The sequence below is a fragment of the Conger conger genome, chromosome 12 (genome assembly GCF_963514075.1).
Source record: "Conger conger chromosome 12, fConCon1.1, whole genome shotgun sequence".
In the NCBI taxonomy this organism is placed as follows: Eukaryota; Metazoa; Chordata; class Actinopteri; order Anguilliformes; family Congridae; genus Conger; species Conger conger.
Window position 1 is genome coordinate 31,306,507 of NC_083771.1, and position 25,340 is coordinate 31,331,846.

At 46.6% G+C, this 25,340-nt stretch overlaps 1 protein-coding gene across 6 annotated transcripts in view; it reads right to left on the reverse strand.

The window, feature by feature from the left end:
- The window catches only part of LOC133141844 (unconventional myosin-XVIIIb-like), a 57,486-nt gene extending 32,678 nt beyond the window's left edge, over positions 1–24,808 (reverse strand). For 2 of the 6 annotated variants that reach the window (XM_061262628.1, XM_061262625.1), the window contains exons 1-17: positions 24,527–24,685; positions 18,293–18,453; positions 14,027–14,170; positions 13,055–13,636; positions 11,960–12,026; positions 9,203–9,315; positions 8,376–8,543; positions 7,300–7,510; positions 5,057–5,199; positions 4,854–4,954; positions 4,543–4,606; positions 4,257–4,401; positions 3,383–3,553; positions 2,686–2,776; positions 1,886–2,078; positions 529–609; positions 164–284 (exon numbers count right to left, since the gene is read on the reverse strand). In XM_061262628.1, the coding sequence (XP_061118612.1) occupies positions 164–284; positions 529–609; positions 1,886–2,078; positions 2,686–2,776; positions 3,383–3,553; positions 4,257–4,401; positions 4,543–4,606; positions 4,854–4,954; positions 5,057–5,199; positions 7,300–7,510; positions 8,376–8,543; positions 9,203–9,315; positions 11,960–12,026; positions 13,055–13,636; positions 14,027–14,170; positions 18,293–18,331 (2,434 nt within the window). In that variant the 5' untranslated portion in view covers positions 18,332–18,453; positions 24,527–24,685. Of the gene's footprint in view, positions 1–163; positions 285–528; positions 610–1,885; positions 2,079–2,685; positions 2,777–3,382; positions 3,554–4,256; positions 4,402–4,542; positions 4,607–4,853; positions 4,955–5,056; positions 5,200–7,299; positions 7,511–8,375; positions 8,544–9,202; positions 9,316–11,959; positions 12,027–13,054; positions 13,637–14,026; positions 14,171–18,288; positions 18,454–24,526; positions 24,686–24,762 lie in introns of those variants that run through there. The other 4 variants (XM_061262626.1, XM_061262629.1, XM_061262627.1 and 1 more) reach the window with 4 other exon arrangements.
- Between the last annotated feature and the right edge of the window lie 532 nt (positions 24,809–25,340).

Consider the following 25,340-nt stretch of genomic DNA (forward strand, 5'->3'; position numbering starts at 1 on the left):
TAACCTGGCTCACCAGTACTGGCAAACTACCACCTGTTTGTCCCAAGTACTGACCCACCAAAGCACTGACACACCCTCACCTGTTTCACCAAAGCACTGACACACAGTCTCACCTGTTTCACCAAAGCACTGACATTTCACCAAAGTACTGACACATCCTCACCTGTTTCACCAAAGTACTGACACACCCTCTCCAGCACTGTATTTTCAGTGGATCCTGGCGTGGCCATTTCCTCATCCAGCACCCACAGAAGACCCCTGGGGTCTCCCTCTGCTGCCCGAACCTTAACGAGGGATTGAGAACAGTTACATACACATTACATCATTCACTGCGATTAAGGGAACACTTGGTCCTACTGGAGTAAACAGACATACACTCGACTGTTTATGATACCACCAGGGGCAGTCTGGTGTAATGGAGAAGCAATTTTACTTGGAACATTGGTTCCGTGTTCGATTCCCAGTCGGTTCTGCTGTACCCCTGGCCATGTTACTTAACCTGAGATGATTCAGTGAGTGTCCGTTTACCTGGAGCGCAGGCAGGTCGATGGCGGACACCACTTGAGCTGGGCTGCTCTCTGGGGTCGCGAAGTCCATGCGGACTTTCTCCTGGGAACCAGCAGAAAGATTACATCATCAGCATTATCAACAGAATAAAATCCACAAACGTCATCAAACCATAATCACGAGTACTGCCGCCTTCAGGGGAGTCTTCTGACAGGAGCAGGACCGGGCTTAGTGAGTTTGCATCGTGTGTCAGTTTGCATTGTGTATCATTGCACATGCATCACTGTAACAGTACATCACTGTAACAGTACATGATAACAGAGATACACTGAACACTGAAAGGACTCCAACAGGGTAAGGTTAGAATGGGTGCTGAGCAATACAAAGAAAAAAATCAATTGGACCTCCTCCTTCCCCATTCTCACTAGCACAAAACTTTGAAGAGTAAAACTAGCTTGAAGGGGAAAATGAGTGAGGACATGCTGAAAACTAAAAAGAAAAAAGAAAAAGAAGACGCTGAAACACTTGAAAAATAACACTGTTTTTCATTTTTAATAACCCTCCTTTCCACTTCCCACTGCCCTGTACCATTAAAAGCATTAGAAATACATTCTTTATGTGAGCAGTAAAAGCCCAGTGCGTTTCCCATTGCACAGTGTTTGGCACTATCGTCCCAGATTCAGTGAGCATGCTATGGGCAATTTCTACTTTTTACGGACAATCAAAATAGTTTATTCTCTTCTGCCAGGAAAGGACTTGGATGAACACCAGGCCTTTTGAAAATTCTGAATGAGAGCCAACAATATAAAAAGGCTAAAATGCGACCATGCAAGAGACCATCCTCGTGCCAAAAACTGTCAGTACCGCTGTTGTACTACATCTACATGTTAACTAAATATTCCGAACAGCGGAAATGGGGGTCGCGTCTGTCTGGGCTCAGTTTAAGCTTCTGGCAAACCTGCCATCTCCCTCCGGTACATTTTATTCAGGTTAAACTAAAACCTAGTAGCTGTATTGTAGCATATGATAGCAATCTGTGTCTGCTCAAAGAGGGGCAACATAGTGCTTGCAATTGCAGACTTTAGTCATGGAATCAGTAGCTGCATATATTGTCCAATTTGGGTGGCATTATGCAGGCATTAGTCGTTGCAACAAAACTTAGAGCATACGGTTTGGATCAGTGTGTGTATGTGATTGTGTGTATGCTCTATGCGTGTGCTTGTGTGTGTATATGTGTGTGCATGTGAGTGTGTTCGTGTGTGCAAGCATGCAGAAACACTCGACAGGGAGTGAATACCAGAGCGTGACGGTCCAGCGTCTGTGTGAAAGTGTGTGTGCATATGTGTGTGTGTAGAGACACTCGACAGGGTGTGAGTACCTGTGCGTAGCGGTCCAGCGTCTGTGTGAAAGTGTGTGTGTAGTGGTGCTCGAGAAGCCTCTCTTGCAGGTAGTTGTGGCAGAGCTCAGAGAACCCAGCTGCCCTCTCCTCTCCTCCGTGTCTGGGGCTGCGCAGGCCAGGAGTATCCACCACAATCACTGAGGCCAGGGTCAGCTGCTGGGAGCTCAAGCCCCTGGGGGGGTGGGGAAGGCAGGGAGAGCACAAGGAAAGGCCCAGGCTTACAAACCAAAACAAGGCCTTGAGCAGAAGTTTCCAGATTTTCCTTGATTTCAAATTCAAGAGCAGTGTTTTACTAAAAAAAATGCTTGACGGGAAAATAGGAAACAAATATGCGAAATGGGAAAGACCACACTAGAACAACCAGAAACAGGCACGTGAGGAAGAAAAAATCAAGGGCTCATGTACTCAAGTCGCAAAAGATTCCCCAGTGGAAACAACCCTGAAGAAAAAGCCAGCCGTAGGTGGGAGGCTGGGAACCTGTCTTTCAATAGCTGGCCCGATATCAGTAGTTCAGGAAAATGGTAATAGCAAGGTTAGGGATAGTTCTACTGGACAAATAATTGCAGTGGTTGGGCAGATTAAGACAGGGTATTAGACTCGCTGAGGAAAAGACATTCCTGCTTTAAGCCCTATTATAAATGACATGAAATCTCCTGGAAACGGTATGCTCTTAGGAAACACCTGTTTCACTGGAATCTCACGGCTCCATCAGTGCTCTTTCACAGCACAGAAGAGTTCTCATGGTGTAATTGCAGAGATGCAGAGGAAGAGCTGAGTACCTGTTCATGAGAGAGACGATGGCTGTGAAGAGCTCTTCATACAGGCCACTGGCCATACCGTCCACACACTGTGTGGCACTCAGCCTGGGGCCTGCAATATAACAGCGTACTGTGAGACACAAACACACACACACACACGCACACACGCACACACGCACACGCACACACACGCACACGCACACACACGCACACGCACACACACACACACACACACACACGCACGCACACACACACACAGGCACACACGCACATGCGCACGCGCATGCGCACATGCACACGCACACACACGCACACACACGCACACGCACACCCACACACACGCACACACACACACACACACACACAGTGTGGCACTCAGCCTGGGGCCTGCAATATAACAGCATACTGTGAGACACACACACACACACACACACATACACACATGCACACGCACACGCAAACACACACACACACACAGACACAGGACACACACCGTGGAACTACTTTGGGCCTATTCACAGAATCCTACTTACACATACATAGATGCGCACGTACCCAGCCAAAATACAGTTAGGCAAACAATCACACTCCCACCCACACACACTGAAACTAATTTCAGATTTAACTAATCCAACAGAAAAAACATCCTGTTCATGCATATTTCATTGTCTGCAGGCATTTACAGACAACACTCTCTCCCGCAGGCCCATGACCTCACCCTCCTCCGAGCCCTCCGGAGCATGGCGCTCTCTGATGCCCCCTGTGGCCTTCTGTAGTAACTGCCGGAGGTGGTGCTTGAAGACAGCGGTATGAAGATCCTCTCCCTCGCAGCCAATCACACGACTCGCCAGCTGGGCGCTTTCAAAATGCACAAACTGCCGACGTCCCACTGGGAAAGAACCACAGCCCCAGTGAGGACTGACACTGGGACTCACAGACCAGCGGAGAAACTGACTGGCACACAGACACATTGACTGAGCTTATAACTGTCTAACGCACTGACACAGGCACTGACTAAAGTTGTGAATGGTATGGACAAGGATCGACTGACATCATGGATGACACACCGCTGTGTGACCAACCAGTGTGTTCTCATTCCCTCCTAATACAGGAGTGAACCGACTAAAATTTCCTGATAAAACCCTGCAGTTTACACTTCCTTATGCAAAATTCTATATAAAATTCGATAAAAAACATATAATGGAACATGCAGCATGGGAAGAGTGTCTCTGTCCAATAACACTGCAAGATTATGCAAGTGAAAAATGTAGCGGCTTTGTGATATTTTGTGATTGAAAGGTAAGATGTGAAAGGAAAATGTGAAAATATTACAAAGAAAGGAAATAATAGCATGTTTTACATGAGTCAAAACACTAATTTGGCAGAATATTATTTCAATGAGGGAATTCTTTGTCTGAATGATTCGTTTCTGCTTTCTCGGAATGGTGTGTGTAAGTAAGCCACTGAGACACAGGACGTGAAGCTAAGGTGAGACATTTATTTTCTGGACAGTCAGCCAGAGAGACCCCATGGCTGTGCTGCTCTCCCTCTGACTAACCGTCAGAATGTACCACACCAAGGTTCCTCCTCACCTCTGCACGCCCCCGCCGCACCCAGATGGTATATCCCGGCCAGCACATGCCAGATCGCTCGCTGCTCATTGGCAGAGAAGCCCAGGGTCTCCATGGCAACCATCAGCTTTGCAAAGGCCACTGAAGCCTTCTGTCTCTCCTCCACCTGACAGAGAGAGAGGAGGGAGAAAGAGAGAGAGAAGGCTAAATCAGTGATCATTTTTTCATGAAATTGGTCAAATTGCATAGAATATGCTGTCATTCATGCAGTGCCGTGGACATGGGAGGTGTCAGCAGGGGGCGCTACCTTGGTCAGCGGATAGATGCCGAACGAGTTGGCCTCGGGCAGCTGGTGCAGAAAGAGCTCCGTCCTGCAGGCACGGGAGGACAGGTGGCGTTAGACCCTCACCTCAAACAAAGGCCCAGCGGGGAGATTCCTCTTATCAAAGAGCTTAACATCTTCCCACTTGCACATGTAGTCACGTTGTATGTGTGTACGTGCGTGAATACACACTCAGACACGCACATACACACGCACGGCTGCACACACACACAGCCGCTGAATGAGCAGTGGGCGTTTCCCCGCTGCGAAGGCGGCAAAGACCGTACTATACTGACCTCATTTCCAGACTCAGGCCTGCGAGCATCTGGGAGAAAACCAAGAAATTGCTCTCCCCCTCCAGCTTCTGGCAAACCCTCCACTTCTCCAGCAGCATGGTCTGATTGGTGGACAGAAACACAGACAGACGGAGAGGGAGTCAGGCAGGGGGAGGGAGGGCAGCGATGTGGGGTTTGAGGTTTAGGGGGAGGGGGGCAGGTACCTGCAGGTGGGCGGCAGCAGCCTGGCCCGCGTGGTTGAAGTCGAGCGAGAGCGTCATGGCGAAGCGGGTGGAGGCCTCGCTGTGCTGGGAGCTCACGCAGCCGAAGGAGCGCAGCACGGTGAACATGGCCTGCAGACGCTCCGCTGCAACACAAACACACACAGCCTGGTGAACACGGCCTGCAGACGCTCCGCTGCAACACAAACACACACAGCACGGTGAACACGGCCTGCAGACGCTCCGCTGCAACACAAACACACACAGCCCGGTGAACACGGCCTGCAGACGCTCCGCTGCAACACAAACACACACAGCCCGGTGAACACGCCCTGCAGACGCTCCGCTGCAACACAAACACACACAGCCCAGTGAACACGGCCTGCAGACGCTCCGCTGCAACACAAACACACACAGCCCAGTGAACACGCCCTGCAGACGCTCCACTGCAACACAAACACACACAGCCCGGTGAACACGGCCTGCAGACGCTCCGCTGCAACACAAACACACACAGCCAGGTGAACACGGCCTGCAGACGCTCCGCTGCAACACAAACACACACAGCCCAGTGAACACGGCCTGCAGACGCTCCGCTGCAACACAAACACACACAGCCCAGTGAACACGGCCTGCAGACGCTCCGCTGCAACACAAACACACACAGCCCGGTGAACACGGCCTGCAGACGCTCCGCTGCAACACAAACACACACAGCCTGGTGAACACGCCCTGCAGACGCTCCACTGCAACACAAACACACACAGCCCGGTGAACACGGCCTGCAGACGCTCCGCTGCAACACAAACACACACAGCACGGTGAACACGCCCTGCAGACTCTCCACTGCAACACAAACACACACAGCCCGGTGAACACGCCCTGCAGACGCTCCACTGCAACACAAACACACACAGCACGGTGAACACGCCCTGCAGACTCTCCACTGCAACACAAACACACACAGCCTGGTGAACACGCCCTGCAGACTCTCCACTGCAACACAAACACACACACAGCCCAGTGAACACGCCCTGCAGACGCTCCACTGCAACACAAACACATACAGCCCGGTGAACACGCCCTGCAAACGCTCCACTGCAACACAAACACACACACAGCACGGTGAACACGCCCTGCAGACTCTCCACTGCAACACAAACACACACAGCCTGGTGAACACGCCCTGCAGACTCTCCACTGCAACACAAACACACACACAGCCCAGTGAACACGCCCTGCAGACGCTCCACTGCAACACAAACACACACAGCCCGGTGAACACGCCCTGCAGACGCTCCACTGCAACACAAACACACACAGCACGGTGAACACGCCCTGCAGACTCTCCACTGCAACACAAACACACACAGCCTGGTGAACACGCCCTGCAGACTCTCCACTGCACCACAAACACACACAGCCTGGTGAACACGCCCTGCAGACGCTCCACTGCAACACAAACACACACAGCTCGGTGAACACGCCCTGCAGACACTCCACTGCAACACAAACACACACAGCCCGGCTGTAAGAGAGCGGTGTGACGACACACCGTCCGCCCGTGGAAAAGCACCAACACAGCACAACACACCACTGGAATGTCACACAGCCCTCTCTGTCCTCCTCTGATAACACAACACAGCACACCACTCTGCTCTGCTCTATAAATATAACTCAATACGTTAAATATAACACAACATTCAAGTGTTATACACAACACACCTTTCTCTCACACACACTTATCTCCCTCTCTCTCACTCTGTCTCTATTTCACACACACATGCACACACATACACACATGTTGCGCTATTGTGAAACTGAAATATCAGTGCTCTTTATCAAAACATATACAGGGCCCTGCGCGAGTGTATAAACAGCCAGAGGCACACATCACACATTACAGTACTGTAATTACACCCCGCATACACAAATACACAGCCTACAGCCCCTGCTGAGCCAGCCGAACACACACTGCACTCCTCTCTCATGACAGCACACGTTTTTAATACTACAGTATTCACACACACAAACACAAACATACACAGAACTGCTCTACTTTAACAGAACACACACATACACACTCTTGCACAACATTCGTGCACACACACACACACACACATGCGCACACACGGGCACACACGCACACACACGCACACACGCACACACACGCGCACACACACACACACACACGCACACACACGCACACACACGCACACGGTTGTGGAGCCTGCAGTGGGACTCACGGGTGAGGCTGTCCCCAGCCGTGCCGGCCTGTTTGAGCAGCTCCTGTGTGAAGGAGAGGCAGGAGGTGGTCTTCCCCGTGCCGGATCGGCCCATGGCCACCACGCTCTGGTCTCTCCGCTGGCCCACCATGGACACGTACACCCTCCTCACCAGAGCCTGCAGGGGCGGGGGCGCCTCCCACACCCCGTCCCACCGCCGAGCGCGATGGGTCTGTGGAGAGCAGGGTTCAGGGTCAGAGTAACGACGCCACTATGAGCCTGACCAGACTGCTCATAACCCTACACCACTACCAGTCTGACCAGGCTGCTCATAACCTTACACCACTATGAGCCTGACCAGGCTGCTCATAACCTTACTCCACTATGAGCCTGACCAGGCTGCTCATAACCTTACTCCACTACCAGTCTGACCAGGCTGCTTATAACCTTACAGCACTACGAGCCTGACCAGGCTGCTCATAACCTTACAGCACTACCAGTCTGACCAGGCTGCTCATAACCTTATAGCACTCTCTGTGACTTGCTTTGTGTATCGGTATTTTTAATTGGCTAGGTAAGCAGTGTTTGGATAGTTAACTTTGGTCACTTTTGCTCTGTTTCTTTGTTTCTTTGTTCTCAAAAATTTTTTTGGAAAAACGGCCCTTGTCCTTATCTTTGTTGTACAGGTAGCAGTTGAAATTGTACTTCCCTCTAGGGTCTTTCAGCGAACTTATCCCTGGTTATGGCTATGCACTTTGTTGTACGTCACTCTGGATAAGAGCGTCTGCCAAATGCCAATAATGTAATGTACTATCCTGCACATAAACCTTGAAGTTTGATGAAAAAGTTTGTGATTAGTGACAGGTGATTTCTTCAGGCAAAATAGATTTAAAATTAAATTAAGCTGCTTCATTTTAGGGCTTTAGTAAAGGCGGGTAATTTTTTAGGGGAGTATGAGTGTGAACAGACAGGTACACTGTTACCCTTTCACCTCAGGGGTAAACATCTTGTTCTCTTGCCACTGCGCATAAGAGCACCTGCTAAATGAATGTAATGCACACTAATGCAGGTCTTGTGGACGTTGATGAACGGCCCACCTTGCCGTGGGGGCCCTGTGGGGGCCAGAGGGCCAGGAGGTTGGGCCCAGCGTGGGTGAGGGGCAGCTGGGCGCTGGCACGGCTGGTCAGGGTGTGCAGGAGGCTAGACTCGTTCACGCTCACCAGCTCGCTCACGTCTTCGCACAGGTCCAACTCCGCCGGGTTCACCTGGGGGGAGAGAGGAGGGGCGGAGGGCAGGGTGTTTTAGAAGGAGAAGAAGTGTAGAGAGAATTCCTGTCTCTTCACACTCGCTCTTTGCTTTGCAATTTGCTCTCGAAGAGACCAGCAGCTATAGCTGTAACTGTGCACTCTCAGAGAAGGTATGAAAAAGTGGCTAAAAAGGTACAGATTCTTGCCAGTGGTACCTTATAGGCACATAAAATACCGCTAGCCAAGAATATGATTCATTTGTACTGTACCTATTTGCTTATAAGAGGTGCTCATTAGTACCAAAATAGAACATTCTTGTTCAGGGTGCCAGAGACCCAGTGACCAAAAGCCAGAATCTAGACGCCTAGAGGGGTGGAAATCTAGGTTGAGAGACGTTTTGATAAATATGGACTAGGTTAGCCGTCAATTAGCTCAGGGTTTTACCTGAATATAGCCTGGCTACATTCTAGTCAGCTAGATGACTTTCACTGTTCAACCAAATGATATCACCTGATTATCACCAGAACAGATAGACAGTGTTTCACGTTCGCTACAGGAAAGGGGGAGGATAGATTGGCAGGTTCATGTGGTGTTAGCCGGGTGAAGAGGGGGAGAGGGGGAGAGGGACACGTCGGGCATCCAAATCCAGGAAAAAGATGTCAGCGTGAGGAACGCACCTTCTCTATCTCGTATTGGGTCACGTCGTGGACCGACCCGTCTGTCTGTAGGCGAACCCTAGCCCGTCCTTCTGGCAAATCAGGAGTGCCCTCATCCGGCTTCAGCTGCGTGGCTGTGACAGAAACATGTCAACACACATCTATCACCCGCCATCCTCAATGGAAATGCATTTCAACAGACTGGAAGCAATCAAAATCCTGCATGTATGGTCATCAAATAACGTAGACTTCCAACATACAACTTCTGGAGGAATATAGTATCGGAGTAAATGTTACTTTGCAGTTATCTGAACTGTATTTTCTTGCTTCAGACCACAAAACCACAATGCCCGAACATCTACCATTGTGAAACCAGCAGGAATTATCTGAAATATCCAGAGGGGAAAAAAAGCAGAAAATTAAATAATATAAAATAATATATGACCTTTAAAGACAGGATTAGCATGCCACCTGGTTCATTAGATTCCAGCCTCTGGTATGTAATCCCTCATTGCAAAGTATGTGATTCCAGGTTTAAAATATGAATCTCAAAATTAATCTCCAAAATCTGGGTTGGATGGAGCTAATAGATACATTTGGAAAAGGTTTATTCTCAGAGATTTAATTCAGCTCTCAGAAGCTGTATAACTCATCATTTTAAGGATTTCAGAAATTCAGGTGACAAGAAAGGACATGCATCAACAGTGGGCCACTAGTTTATACTCAGAGATAGATTCAGTATCTGACTCTGTCCAAAAGGTCTCCCTAAGAATAACATGTTACTTTGCCCTTGATGGCAAACAGCTGTCTGATTTTAAATCTCAAGTTAACACCAGTCAGAGCGCTTAAGCAGCTAACAATCCTAATAACATTATTACCATCTAGACTGCATTAGGAGTCCAGGCCCTAGAGCGAGGGGGTTGTTTAGGGGATAACCACCCACTTTTATTGCACAATTATCAAGTATAATTCTTTCTACCTCCTCTATACAGAAAGAACATGTGAAATCAACATCACTATATCTAAGCTACTTGTCAATGAATGGGTTAAAATAACAATATAAATAATCCTAAAATAAAAAAGTTGTGAATATTGTGATACATTATCAATGCATGAAATATCTTTTTAAGTAACCCCCAGTTTTAGATAGATATTGTTGAATCCTCGTCTCATCAAAACTATTGAACTTTCCGAAATGTCAGTCCTCTGTTCCATAAGATGACTGTTGTGCCCTGCTGCGTCCTGCTCTGGTTCACTCGAATTACAAGTCTGCTTTAACAAAGCATCAGCCCCATGTGTATATGTAGCTTGTATCTAATATGTAAATCGTTCCATTTTGTTCTTTCTACTTCAGCTTCTGCTCAGTATCTAATCCGACGTATCTAATGAGAGACACCAGGCTTCTTTGCTTCTGAGTCTGTGGCACGGGTGTTCGATGCTCAGTGGCCAAGGACCAACTGCTTTGTGAAGAATCACAGACGACATCATTATTGGCAGCCAACAAACATTCCGCTGCCTTCTTTCTTCTTCAGGGATTTAACGCTGCACTAGAAGAGACTGTCCAGGGCACCACCCCCATGCTATTTTGTCGCTTGGCTAGAAAGCCAGTTGTTCTGTGTCCCTGGCATCTGGTAGTGTTCATTTGGCTCCTATCTTATTTTCGGAGAATGCCTAAATAAATCTGCTACTCTTGGCAAGACTCCCAGTATTGGATTACTCACCACAAGACTTCCATATGGCTCAATAAAAGGATCCCTCTACTACCCCAGTCATCAATCAAAGATAGACAGTCGGTTTAAACTCCAAAGTGCTTTGCCTATTGACCACTGAGCAAATATCTGTCTCCTCTTCCTGTATTTGCATATTTCCCTTTATATAATAAGATGGACTGTAGTATGTGTACTGAATGCAGAGTATACTGTATGCAGCTATGTTAACAAATAGCATGATGGACTGCATCTACACTCATGTTTACCTGGCAATTTGGGGTGTGTAGTTAGTCTTCTCAAAACATGCCTTTTAACAGAACTGTCTAGTACTATGCAATGCACTGAAGCGTCTGTGACCTGCCCAAAGTTCTTCCCCAGAACAAAAGGTTAATTAGAGATATCCAAACCTGGATAAATGTACTTTTTTAATAAATAAACTTTTTCCCTGCTCAATTCTGACAAGACAGAAGTTAGATCTACAAGATATGTGGAAATAACAAGAATTTAGCCTTTTTCTGAATTAAACACAGAATAAAAGATGAAGAAAACATAGCACTGTAGCTGTTTGTTAAATCAAAATCCTTATTGTGATGGTCATGCTAAAATGACAACAAGAACAGCTTGTGGCTATCATTTTTGAAGCATATGGAAGATTAGGTCTCTTCCTTTGTTCAAAGACACAGAGAAGGTCATGTGTGCCTTCATGTCATCTCGATTAGACGAAGACACGACAATGTCTGGTCAGTTCTCACCAACCAAGCATTGCTGCTGCAATCTACTTCCAAGAACTAATCAAAGAAAGCATATATTACCCACTTCCCCGCCACTGCCAGGCTCCAGAGTGGACAAATGCATATTTATAAAATGTAATGCTCACATAATTGAATTAAATTAAATTAAATGTCGTTAGATTTGATTTTGCAATGACGTTATTCTAAGGCAGTACTCTCCAGAGTCACAATGTCCTATTTGTTTGTCACTATTGAGTCTACACTGTAACTGACAATCTCATAACTTACTAAAACACAGGCGGAAAAAAACAGACCCTTCCTCTGGTTCTCAGACTCACCGAGCGTGAAGCCATCCTTGTGAACATACCACACAGTCCCGGCCTCGTACCACACGTCTCTCACAGGCTGAGGAGAAAAGCAAAGAGCATAAATCATGACTCTCTTCCACCATGGTGGAAGCAGTGGATCAACCTCCCCTTCCATCGCAGGCTCTTTGAGAAAACCTACCCTGAATAGTCAAAACTTGCCTAACTTTTACTTACCCTGGAGTAGAATCCAGCTATGACCAGCTTAATATTACCAGCTACCAGAACTTGAGCTGGTCAAACCATGTTGAGTTGGTCTGAACTGGTCAACCAGCTACCAGCTGTTCCAAAAACTAGCTTGAGCTGCTGTTTTCAGCAGGGTACCCTACCCTGATTACACTTAAAATAAAAACCAAAGTTAACACTAATTTTGTGGACAGTATTTGGTCTCGACAGTTTTTACTGGGTAATACATGGATGCAAAGCTAGCTATTCTGAAGTTCATTTTTGTAGGTGGTTCTGGATAAAAGTATCTGCCAAAAGATGAAAATATTAATAAATATTGGAGTGTAATGAAAAGGCTGGGGGAGAAAAGTGAAAAAAAAAATCAAGTGGAACTGAGAAAAAGGAAAGCGAAAATGAAAGCTGTGAAAAGAGATGGGTGGTCAAAACAGGACAGACGACTCAAACTCAGACACTGGAGGGTGGCAGTTTCTGCTGGTTTTCAGTAAGCTGCAGGGCGGCTTGTTTTTGTTTCCACCTTAAACCTAGAATCCAATTTAGACCCACACAACCAGGGGAGGTAAGATAACTACAAACAACTGATCAAATAAGTGTTCGGTAACAACAAAAAACCACCCTGGAGCTATCCAGGACCAGAGATACAGAGCTCATACACCTGGTTTCCAATGCCTAAATTTGCTACTGATTGAAAGGAAATCACCAAAACCCATGGGGCCTTCCAGGACTGGAGTTTTGTGTTTGTGTATTTGTATGTTGTGTGTGTTTAACTGTGCATGTAATACAATGCACACGTGTGTGTGTGTGTGTGTGTGTACCATATCTCATTAGCTCTGTGAGCTCTGTGAACTGAAAGGTGCAGTATGAGCGAGACTCCGCTGGCCCCACCTCTTTCTTCTGCTCTGTCACTCTGCAATCTGCAAGCTGTCCCTCCGGCTCCTGCCTCGCCTCCTTCATCGATTTCTCCTCTTCCCTTCTCTCCTCTTCCACCCGCTTCCATTTCTCTTCCCGCACCTCTGCTGTTTTCACCGCCTGCCTCACCTTCTCCACCTGTACCTCCGCTGTTTTCACCACCTGCTTCTTTTTCTCCACCTGTACCTCTGCCACTTTCACCGCCTGCCGCGATTTCTCCTCCCGCACCTCCGCTGTTTTCAACATCTGCTTCTGTTTCTCCACCTGTACCTCTGCTGTTTTTGCCTCCTGGCCGCTGGCAGCGTCCATTTTGTCTGCGGCCTCCTGCCGTGGGGGCGGGGTCACTTCCCGCGACCGCTGCTCTTCTGCGTGCTTTCGCTCGGCCCTCGGTGACGCTATCTTCTGGGGCGCCTGTTTCTTCTCCGCCAGCAACATGTGGCGACTCTGTTCTCCGTTGACCAATTGCTCTGCCCGCAGGGCCATCTCCGCCTCCAGGATGGGCGGAGTCTCGTCGGGAAGCAGGAACTGCTGGACGAGGTTGTCGCTCAGCTTGCTGGGCTGTGGAGCAGAGCGTAGACCGGGTCAGTGAAAGTACATACGTGCACATACACATACACTCGCACTATCACACACACACACACACACACACACACACACACACACACACACACACACACCCACATACACGTGCACTTGCACTGACTCACACTTTAATTCTTTAACTAGGTCCACATTCACAAAATACATTATAAGGGCCCAAATATATTTCAGTTGCATTCTGATGTCTTCACTTGAGTATCAGAAAGTAACCAAGAGGATCTAGCAAACAATACACACACACACACACACACACACACACACACATAAACACATCCAAACACACCTGAATCTGCACACAGACTCAGGCAGCACACAGTTACCCACAGTTCCATAGTGTCCCTCTCTCACCACTCTCTCCTCTTTGATTTCTGGTTCTTTCTGCCGCTTCTCCTTCTCGGTTTCCCTCACCAGCTGCTTGAGGAAGCCCCCAGGGACCGCAGAGAGGGGTGGGGGAGGCTGAGCAGCTGACGCTGGCTTCTTCTCCTCCTTGATCTGTACAGAGAGACCCAGGGGGCACGGTAAGACAGACTGACTTCCTCAACCGCCGACTGACACTGACCAGGATCAGCACGGGCCGGACAGATACAGATGAGAGGTGGAAAGTCCAGGGGTCAGAAAATAAGTCCAGCCAGCTGATTTCACTCATTATTTTTACCTGCTGGTTGAAGGATTTTGCTAATTAGCAAATCCAGGTGATTGTACTTTCTGAACCAGAATTTTCTACCTCTGACATAGACATGGAGAACACAAAAATGCATTGTTAAAAAGTCCAGCCATGCACACACAGGTACAGAGTTACAAAGCCATGCAAATACACATATATACACACTTACACGTCTACAAATCGTCACGCATGCACACATACAGCACACACACCCACACAGAAGTGCGTGTCCATGCCAGGGATGGGCAACTCTCATCAACAAGGACAACAGTTCCTTCTGATGCATTTTGTTCAGGTCTAATTGTCAGTCCTCTTTAAGTCAGATGACCCATTTAGCCCATGCGTATGAGCGATGGGAGCGTACAGTAACTGCAGTCCTGCAGCCTGAGGTCAGCGCGGCCGCTCCTGACCGTCACAGCCTCGGCCTCTATTCTCGGCACAGGCAGCGCTGCGCTGTGCGTGCCAGGGAGGCCATTATTTTTAAAGATATCTCTCCTGGAGAGAGGCTGGACTTGATCTACAGTCACAGCCGGGTTCTCCATAAGCAGAGGAGCCCAGGGGGTTTCATACAGGAGGACGGGTGGGGGTGGGGTGGAGGGGGGGGGGGGGGGTTAAGGTTGCACTCCTTAAGCATTTCCCACAACTCACGTTCTGGATGTCGGCTTCCAGCACCTCCCTATATGAACGGTCTCCTGGGTGCTCATGGTTATTGAATTGATTGCCGATGAACACTCGTGAATGTAAACCACCTTCCCATCATGCAGTGCGCGACCCATCACTTGGATTCCGAATGGTAACTCTCCCACTCCCACTCACAGACCACCCACTAACTTCTGCCTGTGCCGTGTACGAATATAGATCCACAGCCATCCCCGAAGGTATTTCAGAGTGGGAGGGTGGACCTGGTGAGATCCTCATGGGAGAATTAACATCAAAACCAAGATATGCCCATATAAAATAAAATGCCCTTCAGTGGATATAATAAATATCACCACAGTGTAATATATTTCAGTGTGTGAAAGTGACAATAAATAATACTGTGAACTCCATAATGTGGACATATTGTTTCTTGAGCTCTGTACTCCACACTATTAGATTTGTAATCCAAGAATTCACATGATGTTTAAAGTTTAAATGGTATTTTTACTGTATACACTTTTCATACATAGCCCCCCATTTCAGGGCACCTTAATGACTGCTTGAAATCTGTGACCCATAGGTTCTGAGCATAGATAAGTGCTGAGCACCTTCCCTGGTGACGCTCTGCCAGGCCTGTACTGCAGCCCTGATCGTTTTTGTGGCTAGTTCCAGTTTTTGGCATTAAAAAACTCCTTGCTTCAGCAGCATGTTTGGGACCATTGTCTTGCTATAGGATGAAACACTGTCCAATGGAGGCAGTTGGTAGAACTTAAGCAGATAGGATGCTTCTTTCTAATTTCAGAATTTATTCTGCTGATGCTATCAGCAGTTACATCATCAATGATTACAAGTGAGCCAGTAAATGTGGCAGCCATGCTTCCATCCCATTTCACAGGTGAGGGGGTTACTTTGGATCAAAAGTCCCTTTTGGTCCCCATGCTTCACTCTTGCTCAAGTATATGAAAATACCCGTTAATAATGCCTGAGAATCTGTACTCAAACCACGTTTTAGAAATATCAAATGTTAGAGGCAAATCAACTTTGTCCCAAACATTATGGAGCTCACTGTATATTTACCCACATGCTCTGAAGTGTTGCAATATCCTGATAATATGGTGAAATATAATAATATATTTCCTTGTCCGTAATGTTGAGAGGGACACACCACAGATTTGACCATACGGATGGAATATGTGTATGGGACAGCTCTCTGTGATTCATGCTCTGGATGAGGCTGGACTCTTAAATGGGGCTGGACTGTCTCCAGTCTGTAAATGGGAGGCTCAGGAGTAGGAGGAGGAGAAAGGTAACAGTGGAGAGGGTTATCCTGAAAGAAGGAAGCTTCCAGAACAGTGACATCCATACCCTCACAACCTGAATGACCTCACAGTATCATTTTGTCACCTCCCCACAGTGTGAGAATGACACAGCGATGGAGGAATCCTGCATGTGCTCACTCATCCCGTTAGAGCAGACGCGTCAGACTCCAGTCGCAGAGGGTCACGGTGTCTGTGGGCTTCTGTGCTTTCCTCTTAGTCAACAGCCAATTTAGGCCCCGGGAACAAGGCGCATGGAGTCTTTGCCAGTGAACTCAATTAAGCAGGTTTTTGTTGTTTCCTTTCAGTTCAATCGACACCCAATACAGGCTTTGGAAACAAACACTATGGACCTTTTAACCAATTAATGACTTAATCACAGTGCTGAAAAACACCAAAAGCCAGCAGACACAGAGGACCTCCAAGACTGGAGCTTGGCTCTCCTCAAAAGCAGAAGGGAAATGCTGCTGAAAGCCCCATTTTCCCCCCCAAACTCTGCGGCGGTTGATGTTGAGGGGTGGGTGAGAAGGGGGATGGAGGAGTAGAGATGGGCAGGGCAGACTGAGGCAGAGTGCCAGGACATTATGTGGATGGCATGGATGAGAGTGGAGAAGACTGCCATGCAGCTTTCAGTGGACACAAACAGCTCTATGAGGGAGCCACTCATCCAGCAGAATGACAGACATCAACTGAAGCAAGGAAACAAAATGGAGGACGCACATCAACATGCAGACACACAAGGCAGCAGGTGCTTTTTTGGCACACCGGTGAGTTTACCCTAACAAAGATCAGTGTGTTATTGTGTTATGTGGATTCTGTAGTTTCTGTTGACATCCTTAAAATGGCCTTCTGTTGCACTGTACAATAACAATAATTACCACAAACTAAGTTGACGTGTCGGCAAAGTGTGATTGGGCTGTTTACAATCGGCCCATTTACAGTAGACCTACACTACCAGCTGAAAATACATGGGTCAATGAGTGATTTTATTCAGTTTGTGGCAATTGACCCCTATCAAGACCGAATATTGATCCATCTGTGTTCCTTAGTTCACAACCTGATAGTCCTAATTTTTTAATGTGGCCAATCACCCTGAGGATAGAGCATGAAACCATGTCAGTGGCCACGCAAGCCCATGGAATGCTACGTATTTGGAATCCAGGGCATTTCAAAATCAGCATTTTATTGTGTCAATACACTTTCATTTTGAACTATTTTTGCCATAATATTCCCACAAGAATAAATGTAGCCTATGACACAAGTATGATAAATTGTAACAGAAGTAGGATGAAATAGCAAGATTATCAGGAAGAAATAAGCTACATTGGTTTTGTTGTTCTGATGAAAGGCAATAAAAAAAAATACATTTTCTTGAAATAATAGCCTATTTAAAAACCCTACGAACAATTTCAGTTTTAATTCACTGATGTTGATTAAGATAGCTAGAGCATGACATCTGCTTTTTTACTTTTCACTCAGTTTAATAACTTTTTCTTCAAATCTGGCAATGCTACTGGCAGCTGTATAAATATTATGATCAATAAACAACAGAAATGTCATCGACTGCCTCAAAGAAACAGGAGTGATTATTCTGTTGTGGTTCAAGACTGGGTTACTGCCTGTAATCTTAAACAAAAGAACTATCCGTGTTTATAGAATGCAGTGTATTTTATGGCTCTTTTTTCTGCTTAAAAACAGAATTGTGAGTTAGTGTGAAACAAGTATAATTCTGTGGGGCAAAATAACGGATAAGGATTCAGGAACTCTCAAAGTTAGTGTTCTTGCTTTTCAGTAAATGAACTAGCTCTGATGCTGTGCTTGTTAGTTTGGACTGGGTGTTGACCAAGTCTGCATATCGGTGAATATTCAGCCAAGGTTTTTAATTGTGTGTGCTCTGTGAATCTGACAGTGAAAGGTTTTTCAAACATCGCATTCAGCAGCACATCACAAGCAACACGACGGGCAGCACACGGCGTGACACCGTTCTGCACCTCCCTTCTGCTCCCACAGCTTTAAGCGCGAGGACATCGCCATGGCAACCTGGCGACAGGGGGGTGAGGGGGGTCAGAGGGTCAAAGGTCAACCGCAAGTGTTTGTGGGAGGCGAGTGGATGGCAGTGGAGTGAAGTGACAAACAGAAGCAGTGACACGCTGGACCTGGGGATGAAAAGAAAAAGATAGACAGAGAGGAGAGATGATGGAGGGATGGAAAGAGGGGTGAGCAGAAAGAGAGTAGGTGAGCGGGAAACAAGAGAGAAAATGGCTGCCCGTGGCAAGTCAATGTGCCAGCAATTCTAAGGGTAGTTCCAAACCTTGGGGTGTATGTTAAATGTACTCCAAAGCGCACTCAGTGTAAATTACTTTTCTTAAAATGATAATATAGAATAACTAAGGGTAAGACTCTTGAGAAAAATAAATAAATATGCGTTATTATGCGACTGTCAATCATTTTGGTCACTGAGCCACTTCTGTGATTTAGATCAGTAAACTGCAATGTGAACATATTGCTTATGGCTACATTTTAAAACTTTCTGAGGTAAATACCATTTTACAGTTGAAACACATGGGATACACATCAGACTCATCCTGGCTATGCAGAGGAAAAGAAAGGCAGTGATTCCTGTTAAGCTTTTGAAAGGTAGTTTAAGATGCGCAGCGAGAATACAGAAACAAAAATCAAAGAAAACATACAGGAAATAACTTTCATAAGCAAACTGTTCTGCAGTCTTTCACATGTGGAGCAGTGGGACAGGGTTGGGCTGAACTATAGTTGAGCTCTTACAGGAGGGGTTGGATTCAGCTGTGCTGTCAGTTTACCTGAACTAGTTTCTAAAGAGCAGCCCTCATTCTCATTAAATGGGAAATGAATCGTATCCAAGTAGTAACCAGCTCAGTTTACAAACACCTTAAAACAGTAACGAAAGAAGGTTGCACTCATAAAAAAACAAAATGAAAATACATTTTTCATTCTTAGTTCAAAGTTATTTTCTTTATATTTCATGCTACCGGAGAACCCAGTGCTGAAACATCTGTGATTTTTGCTAATTGATATAAAAGTAACCCATTTTTATCATCAGGCAAGTTGTCTGTAGCAGGATGCAAATAGAACATATCAGTATAGTGCCTAGGCACATATAGAGAAGGCATGTAAGGAGAGTGCTTGGGCACATATACAGAAGACATGTAAGGACAGTGCCTTAGCATTGTGGTGAATCATTTCCCTGGGTATCCGGCCATTATAAAAACTGATAAAACATGCAAAGTTTAATACTTTTTTCCCACCAGAAAGTTTACCCTGAAATAAACCTGGGAGAATCCAAATCAAACCGTGTTCACACCAAAGGTAAACATGCAGTTTGAAGGGGGATTACTCTGAATCCTGTACAAACAAATCATTTGGGCTTTAAATCTAATTTCTGTAGCAAGGCCAAGCCGGGGGGGGGGGGGGAACAGTATGGCACGTAGCGTGATGCCACATCTCTGACAGACATCCTGAGGAGAAGGAGGAAGTGAAACTGAAAAATACAGACAGCCACTTCCCCATCCTTCCTGCACTATGCTCCTGCATTACTGATTGGGCCTGGGAGGGGGGGGCGGCAGGGGGGCAGCAGGTTTGAACCCCGAGTAGGAACCCTTCGGTTAGTGCTACACGACCCCAGCCCTCAGGACTCACTGGATGCACTGGCTCACTGGCTTGAGTTACAGCTGAGATCTCAATTGGCAGCTTGATTAAGAACCATTGCTTAACAAACTTTTAGTCATGGCCTTGTTCAGCTTTGTTGCTGAAAGCACCAGTTGGAGAATGTTTTTGCAAAAAAAATTTTTCGCAAATAATCAATCTATTAATACAGCCTGCCCTACTCACAGGCTGCTTGATCAGATCTGGAGTACAGAACATCTGGAGTACAGAACAAACATTTGTTCTCAGGAGCATGTACTGAACATGGGATCTCCACTTCATCGAGCGGCCTAACGGCTGAGCTGTGCAGTTGTGGCGACGGATCACACGTCACGCACAGCAGGTGCAGGTAGACAGGGGGCTCATTCCCATCGCTTATTTCTCTTTTTCTCGCCGTTTTCCCTACTCCTAGCTCCACCGATCGGGAGAGGCTACAAAAAGAGGCAAAAGAAAGCACCTAGAAGGAACATTTAACCGGTTGAAATGTCCATAAAGACGGCTGATCTCGATCGATTTCAGGAGGAAGTGAAGAAACAAGGAGAAAAATAAATGATTGGAATGAGCCCCTGCCAGCCACAGCCTTCCTTCCCTGAGTGGTGCGAGCAGTGATCTTTATTCTTGGTCCTGGAGAGTTGCTCGGTCTGCTGTTTTTTTTTTTGTTGCTGTTACTCTGCACTTAATTGAACTATTAAAGCATTGAGTTACAGCCAACTCACCTCACCTGGTCTCTCGGGTCTGAATTGGGTGTTGATATTAAGATGAAAGAGGAACAACCAGCAGACCCTGTGGCACTCCAGGACACGTAATGAAGATTGCTCTGCTGCAGCCAAGCCCGCAGTCAGCGCTAAACTGTCAGGACTTTATACCTGCTACCAGAGCCAATCAGCAACCGCAGTTATTTCCATGTGTATCTAATATCCTCCACACATTAGTAATGCAGACAGGCTTTCTGCTTTATTGATAGTGTAATTAGCTCTTCAGTGGGACCCCAGAATAATTAATTAAATAACTAATTAAACTTAATTGAGACTGCTGCTGCTAATATAGTGAAATGACATCTATTAAAAAAATATATCGAACAAACAACTCCACCTTTCTATTAGGGCAAACACGCTGCAGAGCGCACATTTCTCAGAGATTTTATAACAGGTGTTTCAGAGAGATAAATGACTGCCATTCAGAGTGCAGCTCAATCATCGTTAACGCTGAATAAAGCAGAGCTCCACTGGAATAAAGAGCAGTCGGCATCATGTCTGGACTGGGCATGTAGGGCGTGTAGGGCGTGTGCCCCTGGGCCCCAGACCACCAGGAGCCTGGTGACAGGCTAATCTGTCTATGGTCAGTACTGCCAAGAGTTTATCCCCAAGTTTATCCACTCGGTGGCTCAGGACTGCCCACCATTATTGAACGATTAATGTTTTGACACCCTTATCCAACACCTACTACAGAGAGGGTTGTATGCCCTTATGTTGTGGATCTATACAACACACACAGCCACAAGGCAAGTACTATTGTCTTCACATTTTGGCATTTAGCAGATGCTAAAATCCCAAGCAATATACATACAACCCATTTACATAGCAGGATACTTTACTGAAACACGTCAGGTGAAGTATCTTCTTAAGCTGGGTGTCCAGTCCAGTGTTTAACTCTTTCAGTCCCAAGCCCAATATGAAGTGGCTCCACCCAAATCCAAATTCGTTTTGGCTTCGGTTGAGAGCTCGAAATAAACAGTATAGCTGTCATTTTGATTGGTTGAAAATGCGTAAGGTCGAGAGTGCGATGTGGCACTATTATGGAAGTCTACAACGAGGCATATATAACATATGAAACAAACAAAATACTCTTGAAAAAGAAAATACTAAATTCTGTTTGTTGAAGACCCCTTCCAGTACTTCTTACCGTGACCAAGAGACTTCTCCCACAAGGCTTCAGCAAAGATGAGATTGAAACGCAAACCAACTGAAACCAAGCATCTCCCAGGCTAAGATCTAATGTAATGTAACAGAAGGACGTCCCCAGCCTGGCGGAGGAACAGGATAATGGCTCCAGGAGCTAGGCTATGGCACGAAACCAGGGCATTTGACACTGTTAACAGAAGAGGAGCCCACATAGCTATTCCACAAATCTGGACACCTAAGCAGATATTATGATATCACAGTCAGGACAGGGCACCGCTGATTAGAAGACGTCGGTCATTCGATGCCTCTGAGACAGCAGGAAAGTGACCTGGGAGCGATGTTCTTTAAGGTCTGCATTCATTACTCACCGTGCGTCTGTGTGTGTGTGTGTGTGTGTGTGTGTGTGTGTGTGTGCGTTTAAGATCCACATCGACTGCAACACCGTACCAATTGCAAAATCAACCGCAATCACCGTTATTGGGCAGCACACACTTGATACATTTGGCACTCTGAGGGCTCACCAGAGCAGAGCAGCTCAAACTGCTTTTGACCAAACAGCCCTGCTGTCAGGTCGCAATGCCAGCGTCCACACACCCACAAAACACCCGGCCAGCGCGAATCATGAGTCATCAGCTCCATCGAAAACCTGCGACAGCCATCCTGCCAGCCATTTCACCCGGCACCATGGAAATAAGATTTATTTACCCCTGACTATTTGTGGACAGGGGCAAATGGTAAACATCAGAGATTTGTGATTATTTTATTGTGTTTATGAAAAAAAGAAAAAAGAAAAAAGAAGACAGTAAATTTTTCAGGGTGTTTTCAGACATGATAAAAGTGCAAACATTACAAACAAAAACTGCCTTTGGGATATGTGAAATTGGATGCATTTCAATGATCAAATAAAATAATTCCATCAATGAATCAATTGATCAACAAGGCCTTCAGACCAGGCCCACACCATTGATTCTGAATTAGCGGTACAGATTGGACAGACTGCAGTTCTCGGCCCTTGAGGACCGTGTTTGAGTTACACGGCCAAACACACATCACTCCCAGAATATGGCTTCAGCAGCACTGAGAAGAGCTGGAGAAACACTATGTCCCTGTGACTGTGTGGAAGCAGCACAGAGCAAGCCCATGGACCCATCGCAATGAGCCTGCACAGTCCACGGAATGTAGACCCTACTGGGCCACCGTACAAATGCTAATGCAAATGCACCAAATGTACCTCAGAAAACAAATCCCTTATTGAAACACAAAACAACAAAGCCAACATATCTCTAAAATTGCAAATGGGGTGTCTATGACCTCGGACACAGCCCGGTATGACAGTGATGTCACCACTGATGTCACAGTTTTCTAAGAAACGGGAACATTTGGAAAATTGTGGGGTACATCTTGCCTGTAGACAGCACTTCACAAATTTAACTGCAGAAAATTGACAGCGACTAGATGGGAAAAATCCACACCAACCACTGCAGTCTCTTTTTGTGACCTGAAAGTTCAACACAATTTACTATTTTCCATCAAAACACCAGTCCTTGAACTCAAAGAACAAGGTTCATTGCATCGTCATCCTCTGAATTCCAAAGCTTCCGTTTCTGATGGTGATGACTAATATGAGGAAAAGCCAAGTCTTGTTGACAAATCAGGGTATTAAATATTTACGCATGGCATTTGGTAGCCGTTTATTCTTTACAATGGGACCGTGTTGATAGAAGGGGTAAGGAACATCCATATTATTAAGAAGATCTACGCTGACTATTATTCGTAATTACAGTGTACAGCAGACACGACCTTGCCTGGAAATCAACAAGGCTGACGGTGATAATTTACATTAAATAAGCCAAGTAGAGTATACAGATTTAAATAAAGGCTGAAACCATTGCCAGGAACACACAACACATCATGACCTACTTTTAACAACTGTCATATGGTGACAAAGCATATAACAACATGCACTGTGAATCTAACAAAATTATCGTCCCATGTCCAGTGATAAACGGTTTGCCGCATTTGACGTACGTTTAGGACAGTGATTACCATACATTACGTGGCAGTTGGTAAGGTGTTACGGACAGGCGAGGGCCATTTGAGTGCAGTGGCCTACAGTAAAGACTTGAATTGGAGAGATTGAATAGTTTCAGCTGGATGACCTCATTTCCAACAAAAGAACTTGTGCCATTTACCAGGACCAGGTCAACGGTGCCTTAGCAACGGGACTCTGAGTCCATGCCTTTCCTGGCCCAAATAGGCTACCCCAACAAAACAAATTACAGTAGCAAACAACCCCCCATCCCCCCCACTCTAAGAGGCCACTGCGTTCTCTCAGATTACAGCTGTCAGCTCTGAGTCAGGCTACGGACAGATTTCGTCCCAGGCCTGCTGGCCAAAAGTATAAAACAAGCGAGTCTTCCCAAGATATCGCCACTGGACAGCTTGTTTCTCCAACTCTGTCTAAAACCAGCCCTTTCCCCCCTCTGTCAGGGACCACGATTTACATCCACCAAAGCAGAAAAGTAATCAAAATAAAGGTAAAAGATAAATAGCTGATGCTATAAATAACCGAACCACCCAACACTTGACGGAAACCTGGTTTCCCTGAAACAGGATTAAAAATACAAACGGAAAGATATGCACTCCTTACCTGTCGAGGCAAAAAACTCCTAAATAAACCAGTGTTTTGGTCTCTTCTTTGTCCTTCCAGATCCTGCCAGGCCAGAAGCTGCACACTCACTCGCTCTCAAACATACACACCTACACAGAGTGAGGAGCACAGGGCACGACTCAGAAATAGAGTGACACACACACACACACACACACACACACACTCACACAGATAAGAGAAGCAGCTGAGTTAACACTCGAGCATGCTATAAATACCCTGAGAGGGGGGTGATGGGGGACACTACCCTGTTTGGGAACCGTTTAGGAGGACGATACAGGGAGAACGGCCGAGGAGAAGAGGAAAGACACAAGGGAAAAGAAAGGAATAAATAGACTGAAATGCTGGGGCAACGTTTGTCGTATGTTCAGGAACACAACGAATCAGCTTGGGACTTAGCACATGGAAGGATTTACAGAGCAGGGGAAACAGAATCAGAAGGAAAAGCTGAAGGCAGGGAGGTGGAGAGGCCGAACAGGAATGCGTCCACAGGGTCAGAGAGACGGTGACTGGAGGAAAGCCGGTGCTGAAATGCCCCGGGTGCACACTCTGCCGCCCGACTCCATAGCAACAGCCCCTCCCTAGAAAACGTACAGGAGCACCAGTCTCCTGGAAGGGTGGGGGGGTGGGGTGGGGGCTGTCAGCTGCTGTCCGGCTTCTGAAGGACAAACCCAGCTGGGGAACAGGAGTCAGAGGGCGGAGCCAGAGCGGACAGCCAGTCAAGGGAAGGGGGGGGTGTTTGGTGAGAGGTGTTTGACAGCGCTACAGCTTCTGTGAGGAGAAGGGACAACACACA